This window comes from Dermacentor andersoni, chromosome 2 (genome assembly GCF_023375885.2).
Source record: "Dermacentor andersoni chromosome 2, qqDerAnde1_hic_scaffold, whole genome shotgun sequence".
NCBI classification, from domain to species: Eukaryota; Metazoa; Arthropoda; class Arachnida; order Ixodida; family Ixodidae; genus Dermacentor; species Dermacentor andersoni.
In genome coordinates, this window is record NC_092815.1 from 16318134 (window position 1) to 16332015 (window position 13882).

At 44.0% G+C, this 13882-nt stretch overlaps 2 protein-coding genes across 3 annotated transcripts in view; one reads left to right on the forward strand and one right to left on the reverse strand.

Annotated features, from left to right (window-relative positions):
- Positions 1-860, reverse strand: part of LOC126542849 (putative sodium-dependent multivitamin transporter) — an 83098-nt gene extending 82238 nt beyond the window's left edge. Inside the window, exon 1 of the mRNA XM_055077487.2 lies at positions 461-860. The gene's annotated coding sequence lies outside the window, so the exon portion shown is untranslated. The remainder of the gene's footprint in view (positions 1-460) is intronic.
- Positions 861-1731: 871 nt separating this feature from the next.
- Oseg5 (intraflagellar transport protein Oseg5) overlaps positions 1732-13882 on the forward strand; it is a 43150-nt gene continuing 30999 nt past the window's right edge. Inside the window, exons 1-7 of one of the 2 annotated variants that reach the window (XM_050189961.3) lie at positions 1732-2479; positions 3377-3487; positions 4029-4097; positions 5319-5518; positions 6124-6261; positions 6914-7038; positions 8883-9056. In XM_050189961.3, the coding sequence (XP_050045918.2) occupies positions 2200-2479; positions 3377-3487; positions 4029-4097; positions 5319-5518; positions 6124-6261; positions 6914-7038; positions 8883-9056 (1097 nt within the window). In that variant the 5' untranslated portion in view covers positions 1732-2199. The remainder of the gene's footprint in view (positions 2480-3376; positions 3488-4028; positions 4098-5318; positions 5519-6123; positions 6262-6913; positions 7039-8882; positions 9057-13882) is intronic. The other variant, XM_050189963.3, reaches the window with a different exon arrangement.

The window sequence follows — 13882 nt, forward strand, 5'->3', positions numbered from 1 at the left end:
ATGCCTTTTAGTTGTCTTGGGCTCTAGGGAAGATAAATGCAGGCGGCATCACCACACACACACACACACACACACAAAAAAAAAAAAAAAACGGGGGATACACCATTGCGAGATTAAGTTGTAATACGCAGCCCCCCTCCCAAGTTTTCTTTCGTTCCCAGTACTTTTTTTTCCCCCTCTGTTGCATGTCTTACTGACGATCACTTGTGTACAAAGGTGCCGGACGCGCGACCACTGAAATGCCATCCCAGAAGCCACGCTGCGTTCAATGAATGTGCTGTGATTCGTCGCTGATTGCGAAAGTAATGTTGCATCGCCCTTCTGGTGACATTCGCTTCACCGTGCAGTTGCGACTAAACGCTGGTCTTGCGCGCACACGCTTCCTCCTGCCTGTGATGAACTTACTGTGCGGCGAGATATGAGGCAAAAAGTTTCGAAAAGTGGTCGCTGCGCAACTTACATGCGCCGATGGGCAGGCGTGTCAGTGCTCCATATGCGGGTACCGATGCGCGCTTGAACGTGCCCTCCCCGTAGGCAAGTCAATACAAGGCGCATAAAGCTGTAAAAACGATGACCACGGATTGATCGGATCATGCTCGTTTCGCTAGCAACTGTAGTTTCGCGCACAAAATTCGTCACCCATAGCCGTCACGCAACAGCCAAGTTGTAAGCACAACTAACGTGCTCTAGTGGGCGCAACGCTGATGGGTGTTGCACATAGCATAAGGAACCAACGGGTTGCATCGTTTGTTCTTTAAAAGAATCGTATTCATCTGACGCTAAATTTACAATGATTTAGAAAATTGTTCTGTTTATTCTTCTAGTGCCTCTTTAAATGCTTAGAATTTTTGCTCTCCCGCTGACCTACCTGCGAGCTCTACTTACTAGACTGTATGACTCTATGGTATGACCATGGTATGACTTTATGAGAAACCGAAACGAGTCTTGCAGCCTGGCTAGGCGGCTAGGCATTGAGCTAGGCAACCACGGCCAATCCACGGCATGGCCCGTTGCTAGGTGACCAGAACCAATGCCAGAACCCCACATGTTTCGAGAGCTTCGTAAACAAATTTCTCTGGGAGCAAAGAAGTTGCCACCAGTCCGCTGTAACTGAAGGAGTGCAAGAGACTAAAAATACGGTGCGCGTAGTGTAGCGTGTAAAAAGCATGAGGCTGAAGACATATCTGCCAAAGGAACGGAGGCATATCCTTTTGCTTGCTGGCTCATGTGCATAAAGAAAATATTTGAATTAGGAAGGAACAACGCCAACTAAGACGATCACGAGAGTGAGAACGACACAGGACAAGCGCCAACTTCGTCTATATTTATTCACCGAAAAATCAGCAAATATAAGGAAATCACAGACATGCGCAGAAGGACCATAATTAATGCATCATCTGCCAAACCGTTCAAGATAGGACATTTCGCTTTTGAAGAGGGTCACGGAAGTATCACTAACAGTTTTTTCCTTTCTTCTTTATATGGAATGCTTCCAAAACCTCATGTGCCTTTGTTTCTCTGCTTCTGCCAAGAATCTTTATCTCTCGGAACCGTGGTTCACACTCCTTGCAGTATAGGCATTGTTTCCGTGGCGAATGTTCTGCCACGGAAAAAAACCACGGAAACATTCGCCACGGAAACAATGCAAGAAATGTGAACCACGGTTCCGAGAGATAAAGATTCTCGGCAGAAGCAGAGAAACAAAGGCACGTGAGGTTTTGGAAGCATTCCATATAAAGAAGAGAAGCAAATTCCGTGACCTTCTTCAAAAGCGAAATCTCCTATCTTGGAACGGTTTGACAGATGATGCATTATGGTCCTTGTGCGTATGTCTGTGATTTTCCTGTGAATAAAGATAGATGAAGGTGACGCCTGTCCTGTGTCGTTCTCCCTCTCGTGATCGTCTTAATTGGCGCTGTTCCTTCCTAATTCAAGTATGCACCATCTAGCCCAAATTAATGTTGTCCTGAAAGAAAATATATACAGAATCTCGTATTGTGCAAGGTACAACCAACAACTGCGACCTGTATATTTATTTAACCTTTCCAATAATAACAGCAGCCGTATCATATAGCCCACGAGGAGGGAATCCAGAAGGTGTTCGCCGAATTTCCTGCGTCGCGAACGGCAGTTCATTTAATACACGCTACTCGACACATTTTGTGAATAAGTGATTGTTGCTGTTTGATTCAAAATTTGATGCATATCGTGATCGAATTCCTTAATAAACATTCCCAATCACATGCTGAAATATCCACGGGGGTCACCTGGAGCTCGACCGATGAGGTGTTGTCTTGCAGCGATGACCACCAGATCTTATCATGGAACCTCGTCTCTAAAGACAATGCGAAGCTCGCCGACTTGCCTGAGGATCTGTACCCAACGTCTGTACACGCACTTCCGCGAATAGCGGGCACCGGGCTGACATCGCGCAAGAACACTGGAAATGCTGATGTCATTCTTGTTACAGCCAGCGATGGTAAAGGTTGCAGCTGATCACACGCGAAGTTGCATGCTCACTTGCTGAGGCAGTGACCATGTATTTGTGGATTAGTGCGTAGGAATCATTGCACTTTTACATTCACTGGCTTCACCAATGGGTTTATTCTCTAGACGGACATTTGTTTTAGATAAGGTCATACATTGTGCATATCAGTTCAAAAATATGCATATATTATTTGAAACTACGTAGGGTTTGTGTAGGGAAACAAAGTACTAGTGTTAGGCGCTAAATATTTTGAAGGTGTAAGATTAAAGATGCAGGTTATAGTACTGGTATGGATTAGTCCATTGGGCACAAGTGAACTAAATGAACATGTACATAGGGTGCCATTTTTTTCTTTGTGAAATGAACTGCTCAGTTACGGATTCATGTTTGACCGCTGCTGTAGGTATTGCATGTGTATGCTTTCACTGGAATGCAAAGTGCATGTGCATTGAGTTCACAGGAAATTACTAAGGTGCATGTATGCGTGTACAGCTTTTGCCAAAATCCAGACATACATGTGCAGCATAGTGGGTGACAAAGGACTGCACATTAAAAAAAAAACAAATATTTTCAATCATGTCTATTACTCGTGTATTAATTGAGTGTTTCATATATATATCTATATTTTTTTTTCTTCTCGTGTTTCAATCCCGTGAATTTTACTTTGCATTGTATACGCGTGACAAGAACATTTAACTGTTACATACTCTTTTTTTTTGTTATTGTTCTCTTTTGTCAATTTATTCTTTCTCTTTGACCTTGATTTTGCTCCCCCCTTATGTAATGCCTTCGGGCCTTTAAGGGAAAAAATAAATGAAATGAAATAGCATCAGCTTTTTAACCCCAAATTGTCCCTGAACTTGGCTCATCAACCTACTCGGTTTCCAGGCAAACTCTACCTTCTGTCAAAAAATGGCAGAATTGAAAAGGCAATTGATGCACACAGGGGTGCAGTGCTTGCAGGTCAGTGGAGCCCAGATGCCACAGCTCTAGTAACAGGTAGGATCTTAACTGCTCAATATTCAGTAGCTTATTCCTGCCAGTGATAACCATGTATGTTAAACGCAAAGGTACGGGCAGATGCTACACTTCTAGATAGTAAATGTAAAATTTAGGTTGGTGGTTTGCCACCTGCAGACCATAGTATATGCCAAAAACATACAATGAAGTGTCAGCTGGTCTTGGCAGCACATATAACTCACAGGTACTATGCTCTCAAAATATGACAGTAACATGATGACAGTGCTAAACAAAAAGGCAGCCACCACAGTGACTATGGCAATCTGCTGCTGAGAAGTAGGTTTAAGGTTTGATCCCCAGTTACTATGGCCATATTCCAATTGGGGTGGAATGCAGGGTCTCACATATACCATATTTTGCATATGCAATAAAGAATCCCATGCAGTTGGCCAAAAATAACCTGTAGCTCTCAGCTGTTGTCACAGCCTTGCTGTTTGAGTCATCAAACCCAATCAGTCATCATTGCATTCACTCTAACCAGGGAGCACTTGCTAAACTAACCGCTTTATGTTGCTTGCAGCTGGTGAGGATGGCCTTTTAAAAATTTGGTCAAGAAATGGAATGCTACGATCCACGTTGGCAACACACTGTGAGTGCCATCAGAGACTCTCAGCATCTGCGTTATTACATGCAGTGCCACTGGTATATGTTAAAGCTAGGGAAAAATTTGAGGCTCAGCACAAATAGCATCACAGTCTAGTTTATATGATGTGTACTATGACCTTACAGGTTTGCAGTAGCCAAGACCTTTGCCATATTGGCTGCTGCAAGATTACTACACTGCACTTCAATGTAGTTTCACTAATAGGAAGCAAACAAAGATGTGCAATTGCATGTCTGTTCATTCACATTGAATGTTAAATTACATTATGTTGTAGTAAAACAACATCTATGCAGCACCTGTTGAATTGCTTCTATCAGTAGTGAAATGCTTATACAGGGTGTCCGAACTATCATGCACCAAGGTTTAAAAATATGCAAATGCCACGTAGCTGGACAGAACCAAGGTAAGGCCCGCAAATACACGCAAAATTGCCATGCGACTGGCTACTCGAAGCACTTTGCGAGTATTCGCAGGCCTCTTTCACACTAGGAAAAACACTTTTATGTAGCACGTACTGAGCAACAGAAAGCTGTATTGGAAATTTTTCATGTTGCTCTACAATTCTGTCATTGACACTTTTAATCTAATTTTGATATTTGAGAAGTTGATTAGTTAATTTAGTCTAATTACGTAATTAGGCAGAATGCAAAAAATAATCTGAGTATCTCCAAGTGATGGCAAACAACATTACCTTGGTTCTGTCCAGCTACATGGCATTTGCATGTTTTTAAATCTTGGTGCATGATAGTTGGGACACCCTGTGTAACGATGATTGTTCATTTTATTGAGCCCATTTTCTAAGTGGCATATGGCAAATCTGTCAGTAGTACTTAAGAAATTAGTGATACACTTTATGTTGTGTTCAGCCTGACATCTTTTTGGCGCCTTAGACTAGCTTCTGTCCCCTTTGAGATGTCAGTTTGTGTTGTTAGTCTGTTTTAAAAAGCCTTGCTGTTTAAGAACACATACTGTTTCACTAACTTTTAATGTATAAAATGATAGAGAAACTTTTATGGCCTCTAGTAGCAAGGCTGAAATCTTCAAAAGCAGATAGGGGCCTCAAGGGAGTCTAATGGCAACCTTCTAACAACTTTTTCACAAAAACAAAGAAATTGCTGTTAAAATCAATGCACGTTTTTCAAATGCTTGATAAGGTACACATCAGAAAGCTTACAGTGCATGCTATATTGCACTTATTTATTTCAGCACAGCCCTTATACTGTGTAGCCTGGGGACCTAATTCAAACCAGGTCTTGTACAGCATTGGTGCTCACTTGGTGATCAAGCCGCTTCAGCCCAACTCTAAGCCTGTTCAATGGAAAGCCCATGATGGCCTTATCTTGGCAGTAGCTTGGAACACAAATAACAGCATGATAATATCAGGCTCCGAAGATTGCAGATACAAGGTATGAAGCTGTACATATTTGTTGGATGCATAAAGAAGTGTTTCAAATCACTGGGTGCATGAAAAGGCATGTAGTGATAAGCAGACCTTGCATCTCATTGACTTGCTTCGTACAGTGCCCTGCATTTTTTTTTTCTGACTCTAGCACAGAGGTTTTGTGCTAAGTGTTACATTGTCTGATTGATTGTTTCATGGGGTTTCATGTCCCAAAGAAGCACTGGAGCTATGGTATATGCCATAGTGAAGGGCTATGTATTAATTTTGACCAACTGAAGTTCTTTACCATGCACCCAACGTAATGTTTATTCTTTGTGAGATGCATTAGAGTACTGAGAATTGCCTAATTTCAGAACATCTTGCAGTTTCAATCCCATATCCATGCCATGATGAATAAGAATATGGCGCCACAATAAAAATAAGAACTTGTTATAAGAATATTATATGCACCGCTTTAAAAGTGAACATTGAAACAATCACTTTTTTATGTGCTGCTACTACCTACATGTGTCTTGGAACACACAAGTAAATGAAATTTGTTTTCTGATTGCATTATGGCTAAAACAAAAGCTTATCATTGTCTTTTTCATTGACTGCATTTTGCTTCAGCTATGGGACATATTTGGTCACATCCTGTATGCAAGTCAGATCAATGACTACCCTATAACATCAGTTGCTTGGACTCCTGATGGCGAGCTGTTTGGTGTTGGATCATTTAATTCTTTACGTCTCTGTGATAAGACAGGGGTAAGTCAATTTTTTGGATCAAGCTAAAGGGTTTAGATAAAACATTAGGAAATGCAAAAAAAAAAGGAAGTATGAACTATATACATAGTATTGCAAAGTACGAAAAGTGTTTCGTGCTTCATTTTTTCCACCGACGTGCTGGATCATTACATTCCTGTTCTAATATGAGGCGTGCCATCAGTATCAATTTATGTGTTTGCTATTGTGCCCTAGGCACCTTCCAGAATTCTTGCACTCTAGTTGCTGGTCTTTACAAACATGGTATAACGGTTGTAAATAGTGTGTATCAAACCATAAAGCACATCATTAAAAGTGAAAATTTGTTTCCTGTGCTTGTTGCTATTTCTGCCTTCATGCTCTTTTATCTTACGCGTACTAGTTTGCCTGATTAAACAATTAAACAGTGTGTTCTTTAGTGTCTTCTTCGTTTGCCTTTGCCAATGTCACTAAAACATGATGATATTTATCACAAAACACCACAATAATGCACTTCAATGAACTATTTATATCTGTTCAGGAAGTGTCTGTTTATTTCTCTTTCTTTGCTGTTTTGAAGTATGTAAAGTATTAAGCTTTTTCATATTCCGCAAGTGCCTCTGACAAAATTGAGCTTCCCTTTGTCTTGTTTTGCTGTTCTTTTTTTCCAATCCAGTGGTCCTACTCTCTTGATAAGCCTCAAACACAGAGCATCTATTCCCTGGAATGGTCCAGCGATGGGACCCAGGTGGCTGGTGCTTGTGGTAATGGACAGGTCATATTTGCTCACGTCATTAATAGGTCAGTGTGTCATTCACTAAAGAAAGAATTAGTGAGCTCCTTCTGATGTTTGTTTGAAGGATCAAATTCCTGCTGCACGTGCACACACCCTACCCACTTGCACTACACCGTTCTATACTGTCAATTGCAGCAGCTTTTCAGTGCAGTTGTGCCTCGAGCTATTAAAGCATGACATTACATGGAAGTTGAATTCTCTGCTACTTGCAGTTTGTGCGAGTTTCGCGAGCCAGCAAAACCAGCGCAGCACTACACGATAACTACTGAAACGCGAAAGTGTAGGTGGCGTGGAGTCGAGAGAAAACAAAACCATTCGACCGCCCGCATCGTTGTCAAAGCTAATTTCAGTGAGTTCGTTTGTCTAAGCATGAAACGGAACTGGACAAGTAGCATCTTATTTCACCTTATAATACAATGCAAGGACATTTCCTGCAACGAGTAGTTGAGTACTATTGACGGAATTTAACTGAGGAGTGCTTTCGTCATCGGGAAAGAACGTACTTGTATTTCCTGAGGGAGTCTCTAATCATGTCCTGCATTTACCTCAATTTCTCGGTTATTAAGGCTCTGTTCGTGATAATATTGACACCTTAGAGATTCTCAAGCACTAATCTCTCACTTTAGCTTGGCCTAATATTTGCCTTTAGTGTCCCTTTAACGTCACCAGTATATAAATGTCTGCTTGCACCCTCTCCCAGTGGTCTCCACTTACCTCCATATTGCATTAAACTCCAACCCCTGCCTCCAGATCTCCTGTATCAATGCTCCAATAAGGCTCTTTTGTCTTCAACTGTGTTTTTATTCTTGTAGAAGTACCTGCACATCACATGACCACGCACCATTCCTTAACTCATGCTAAAGTTAAGTTCTAAAGATCCCTAGCTAGGTGCACTGAACCACTGACACAAATTCACCATTCTGATAGCAGGTAATATAAAAGGGTCCTCACTCGCTCTGACTGGAAACTGGTTTGATGCCTATTTTCCATACTTCTTTGACGCTCCTCTGACTTCACAGTAGACTAGGAGCTTTCAGCAATGCAGCCTGAAATGGATGGGCTATGTAAATTATATAACATTTATGATTACATATCTACATTTAAATTGTTCTACCTTAAATGTGAGGCTAACAGATATACTTGTTATTAAAAAGATAAGGAGCAAAAATTTTGTTCAAGCCCTCCTTTAAATGTATATGACATTTTGCCAAAACTGAGCTACACTTAATGTTAAAGTAGAAGCTGTTAGGTTCCAGGATAGTTTCTCTCTTTTTTTGTTTCACGACTGACTGGTGACTAGAATAAATTAGGAGGCCAGACTCGAGATCTATTACTCCAGTCTTTAACTTTCATTGCAAACATGTCTTCATCTGTAGTCAGTGTCTGTGTCTTGTGGGAACATGGCTTCCTGTACTCAGCAGTAGCCCTCAAGAAAGATGCAGAGACCACAAAAATCCAAGGTTTAGTCTTCCTCCAGCAAAGGCAGGCCAACTTCGACCACCGTGTATTCCAAGCATGCGCACCAGAGCTTAGGCTGCCCCACACCATGGGCAGTAGTTCTCACAGCAGCCAGCAAAAGTTTAAATTGCATTAAAAGGAAGGTGTGCTGTCTTTGATTAATTAATGTGGAGTAGCTTAGCTAAGTGATGAACATTTTCCAAGCTACCACCAAGCCCACAAGTCGTTTTGTTACAAAAAGCTAGTGCGATTACCTAGTTTCGTAATATTTGTGTAACCATGTCAGTACCTCACGAGACAGTTTTCAACAACCACCACCAGTTGAAAAAGGTGCCCTGTAGCAAACTGTCACCCTGACATGTCCTCTTATATTTTCACACTATTCTTTTAGGAGGCTCGAGTGGAAAAACTATGAGGTTTCTATGGTGGGAAGGAAGTTGGTTGCCGTCAAAAATGTGACGACGGATATCACAGAAACGATGGACTTTCAGGACAGCATCATCAAAGTATCCATGATGTTTGGCCACCTGATTGTGGTTACATCAAACCACTGTTACATATACAGGTCAGCCTACTCTTCATGTTCAGTCGTAATGCTTTCTTAATTATATTTAATTATATACCTTAACAGGGGCGAATTAGGAATCGGATAAGAATGTGGAAAGCACTTGCTTCTAGATGTAAATTAATGTCTAACACATCATTGAATGAAACACATGCTACACCCTGGGAATGTGGGTGCTAAGGTGCATAGAACAAGCACTACACAAACATGACCCCACAATATGTCTCAATTGCAACTGTTTGCTCAGTGAAGTGTTTAAGTCAGTTTGTCACATTTATGTATAAAGACAGTTTGCTGTTTAGTATAAAGATGTGAGCAGCTAAATTATTAGTGGCATTGCAGGAATGCAAAAAGAGAAGGTGGCAATAAGTTTAGGTGCTCTTGGAAACTGCCTGTTTTCTTGGGAACACCGGATCTCGAGCACATAACATTTACAAAACATTTCACTGCATGCAGATGTTTTTTTTTTTTACATCTGATTTGTTAGGCTGGTAACTTCTATGTACTGCATTATTTGTTTGCATGTTATGCTAACATTGTAAAATAAAATGTCATTTTTTTGTGAAGATTATACACGTCACGGGCGGCGATCCTGTGGTCGGTGCTTGGACAATGTCGACAATGATGGTGCGGCTATCTGCTGTGCAGCCATACCATTGCTGTGCATCTTGCCTTGTAAATATATCCTTGTATATAGATTCTCCCCATAACATTTTTGGTGGAAGTGGGGGGTAGGTTTGCTACAACCCCGGGAACTGGGTCTTTGCAGCAGACGGCACGTTGCTGCCACCACAATGACCAACCAAGCGACCCAGTGTGAACAAGGCCCGTCACTGGTTATTCTCTTGCACCCTGGTGATCCCAGGACTTTCAATGGCACAAGTGAAGTGAACATCGATGAATGGCTAGCTATGTATGAGCGCGTCAGCAACAATAACGAGTGGGACCTGACGACAATGCTTGCGAATGTCATCTTCTACTTGTGGGACAGTGCACGACTCTGGTTCGAGACGCATGAGGAAGATTTGACAAGTTGGGACATCTATAAGCAGAAATTACACAGTCTGTTTGGGAAACCTCTCAGACGACAACTAGTGGCCAAGAAAGAACTCACAATTCACACACAAACATTCACAGAGCTGTACATCTGCTATATTCATGACGTGTTGGCTCTGTGCCGCAAGGTCGACAAGGATGTGCCTGAAGCGGACAAAGTGTCACACGTACTGAAAAGCATAGCCGATGACGCCTTCAAGCTGCTACTGTGTAAGAATTGCTCTACAGTGGAGTCGGCCATTTTGAGCAGGCAAAAAGTCACTATATCACTCACCGCTTCAACCGACTTCCCAATATGGCTGCCACGTCCTGATGCGAAGGTTTACCTGTGCTACGTCAAACACCCACTCCAGAAAACGTCACCAGGATCGTCCCTCGAGAACTGAAGGCCATGGCACCTGTTTCTCCCCATGATGGTATGCAAGACAACCTGGCTACTGTTTCACTAATTCAGGCCATGGTTCGACAAGAGGTCACGAACATGGGCATTTTACCAGCTTTCATAATGGTAATGCTGCTCCCGACTTGGTCTCCCCAGCTGTCGCTGCCACTACGCTGAACACGACCTTCACACCACGTTATCGCAATTCAGCCGATTGGCGCACCCCTGATGACCAGCCGATCTGCTTCACATGTTCTAGGATTGGACACGTTGCCTGCCATTGACGTAGCCACTGGCCCACGTTATACTGACCAAGCCTTTACAATCGATGGTGCCCGGAATGTGCACCATATGCCCTGTTGTTCTATCCTGAGGCATCAAGTGCTGAACGTCCTCCTAGGGTAAACCGGACCAGCTGCTCACCATTGCCCCAGCGCCATCAGTCCCACTCGCCCCAACCTTGCCGCTCTTGCTGTCCCTTCGACCACCTCTCAGGAAACTAGCCAGTGCAGCCCCCGGAGGTGATGCTGCATTTACGACCCGGCTTGAAAATCCTCCGATTGTCCCTCATTCACAATGCAATATTCCAAGCACCTGCCGTGCTTGGAATGTGCACTGCATGCATCACCATTTCTGGTCACCACGCATCTGTTCTTTTTCCTGTCCTAGAGCAGTGCCCCCATGACCTCTTCCTTGGAATTGACTTTCTGTTCACACATGCTGCCCTTATTGACTGCTCCACGGGACTTCTCTGGCTAGAACTCCCTTTGTGCTCCAACAATGCCTCTGCCGTTTCTTCAACTGCCACTGCAGTTTCAACTGCCACTGCAAGCTGCAATATACGTCCAGCTTTCACCCTTTCCACCCCGACCCCATGGCAACTACATTGCTTCCTCTATTCCTGAGATTGCCATGACACGCTGTGTCGCGCTCCCCTATACGGTGGTGACGATTACAGACAACTGAACCTCTTTTCCCATCCCCCCAATTTTGGCTTCTCAATGCAAGTTCTTCCTCGCGGCATATCTCTTGCTTATCTGACCCCATTGGCCGGCTACACGGCTTCTGCCTTGACCACAGTATCTCCACCGAATTTTTCGCCACTGTCATTGCAGTCAGATTCGTCCTGCGACCACTTCTCATACACAATATCAGGAGATCTCAGTCCGGTACAGGCTGCTGCCCTTCGCCACATGCTGTTCTCTTACCATGATATCTTTGACTTTGGCAACCGTCCTCTGGGCCAGACCTCCATCATCACCCATCGCATTCATACTGGTGATGAGAGTCCCATTCACCGACGGCCTTACTGTGCGTCAACTTCGGAGAATGCTGTCAAACAGCAGGAAGTTGATAACAGGCTTGGCAAAGACATAATTGAGCCATCGTGCAGTCCTTGGGCCTCGCATGTTGTTCTTGTGAAAAAGGGCAATAGCTGGAGATACTGTGTTGACCACCGCCATCTTAGCCAGATTACCAAGAAGGATGTGTATCCTCTCCTGTATATTGATGAAGCGCTCGACTGCTTGCAAAGCATCACATATTTCTCTTCCATCTACCTGCAGTCGGGATACTGGCAGATCACTGTAAATGACCAAGACCGAGAGAAGACCGCCTTCGTGACTCCTGATGGTGTCTATCAATATAAAGTAATACCTTTTGGCCTATGTAATGCTCCCGCTACTTTCTAGTGCATGATGGACTCTCTTCTTCAAGGCATCAAGTGGTCCATATGCCTTTGCTACCTGGACAATGTTATTGTTTTTTCGACTACTTTTGAAAACCATCTTACTTGCCTGCCCACCGGGCTTGATGTTTTTCACTGTGCTCACTTTCAGCTTAGCCTTCAGCTTAGCTCGTTGAAATGTCGCTTTGGGCACCCTCAAATCTGTACATTCGGCCACTTTGTTGATGCTGCAGGCATGCAGCCAGACTCTGACAAAGCCCCTGGTCAGTCAGTCCCCTACGCCATGGTGAGCCAAAGATGTCCGTAGTTTTCTTGGCCTATGCTGATACTTCCACTGTTTTGTCCAAAATTTTATGAAAAAAGCCCGCCCTCTCACTGGCCTACTCAAGAAGGACGTCACTTTCACTTGGGGTCGTGAGCAAGTGGATGCCTTTTCATCGCTCGTTGCCATCCTAATGAACCCACCTGTTCTTGCACATTTCGACCTGTCAGCCAGCACGGACATTCGTACCGATGTCAGTAGCCACAGTATTAGCGCCATCCTCGCACAACAGCAGCACGGGTTATACCGCGTGGCCGCCTACGCAAGCCGCCTTCTATCACCATCAGAGCGAAATTACTCCATCACAGAACACGAGTTCTTAGCTCTCGTCTATGCCATCGCAAAATTCCGACCGTACCTCTACGGCAGACACTTCTCAGTTTTTAGAGACCACCATGCACTTTGCTGGCTATCCTTGCTCAAGGACCACGCTGATCGCATTGGCCCTTGGGCACTACACTTCCAAGAATACACATTTTCCATGTTCTGCTAATCTGGACAGCTTCACCAAGACATTGACTGCTTGTCTTGATAGGCAGTTGATCCCCCTGATACACTGGAAGATGAGCCTGAAGTGTTCCTTCTCTCCATTACAGACTTTGTACACATAGCTGCCGAACAGCGCCGCAACTCATCTATGCGGCCTATTATAGACGATCTCAACTCTCCACACTCTGACCCTTCACTACAGATGTTTGTGCTTCACAACAACACCTTGCACTGCTACAACACCCGTCCTGATGGCGCTGAGCTCTTGCTTGTTGTTCCTGCGCATCTTCGCTCTGTTGTTTTGGACCAGCTTCACAATGCACTGACCGCCGAACACCTAGGCGTATCACATATGTATGATCGCATTCGTAGGCACTTCGTTAGCAGAACTGATAGTTGGGCGAGTTGGTACGAATTCATAGTAAAATATATTGCGCGCACAATTGACAAGGACACAGTGAAGGGAGACTTCTTTTGGCCTAGCCTCTGTCATTCTTTACGACAGTACATTGCGCCTTGTGACCTCTGCCAGAGATGCAAGACACCTGCCTTACTGCCTGCTGGCAGCCTTCAGCCCTTTGACAGGTGGGCTTGGCGGCTTTGCCACTGCGCAGGCCACTAATCCTTTCGTCTTCGTAATGCAGGTGCTCGGACCATTCATCGCGTGTCTTTTCCTTCCTGGACTGGCGACTACGCCACTGACCGCACCTTCATATTTACCAACCCATCTCAGCGTGGATGTATCAGGCGCCCGTCAACGAGCCGCTGCCATCGCTTCACCCGTCTTTGGAACGACACACTCGTCCTTGGATTATCTGCCCCTCGCAACAGAATGGGAAGCCCCATCGCATCCAACATCACTACTAGGGCCAGCTATAAAACAGGAGCAG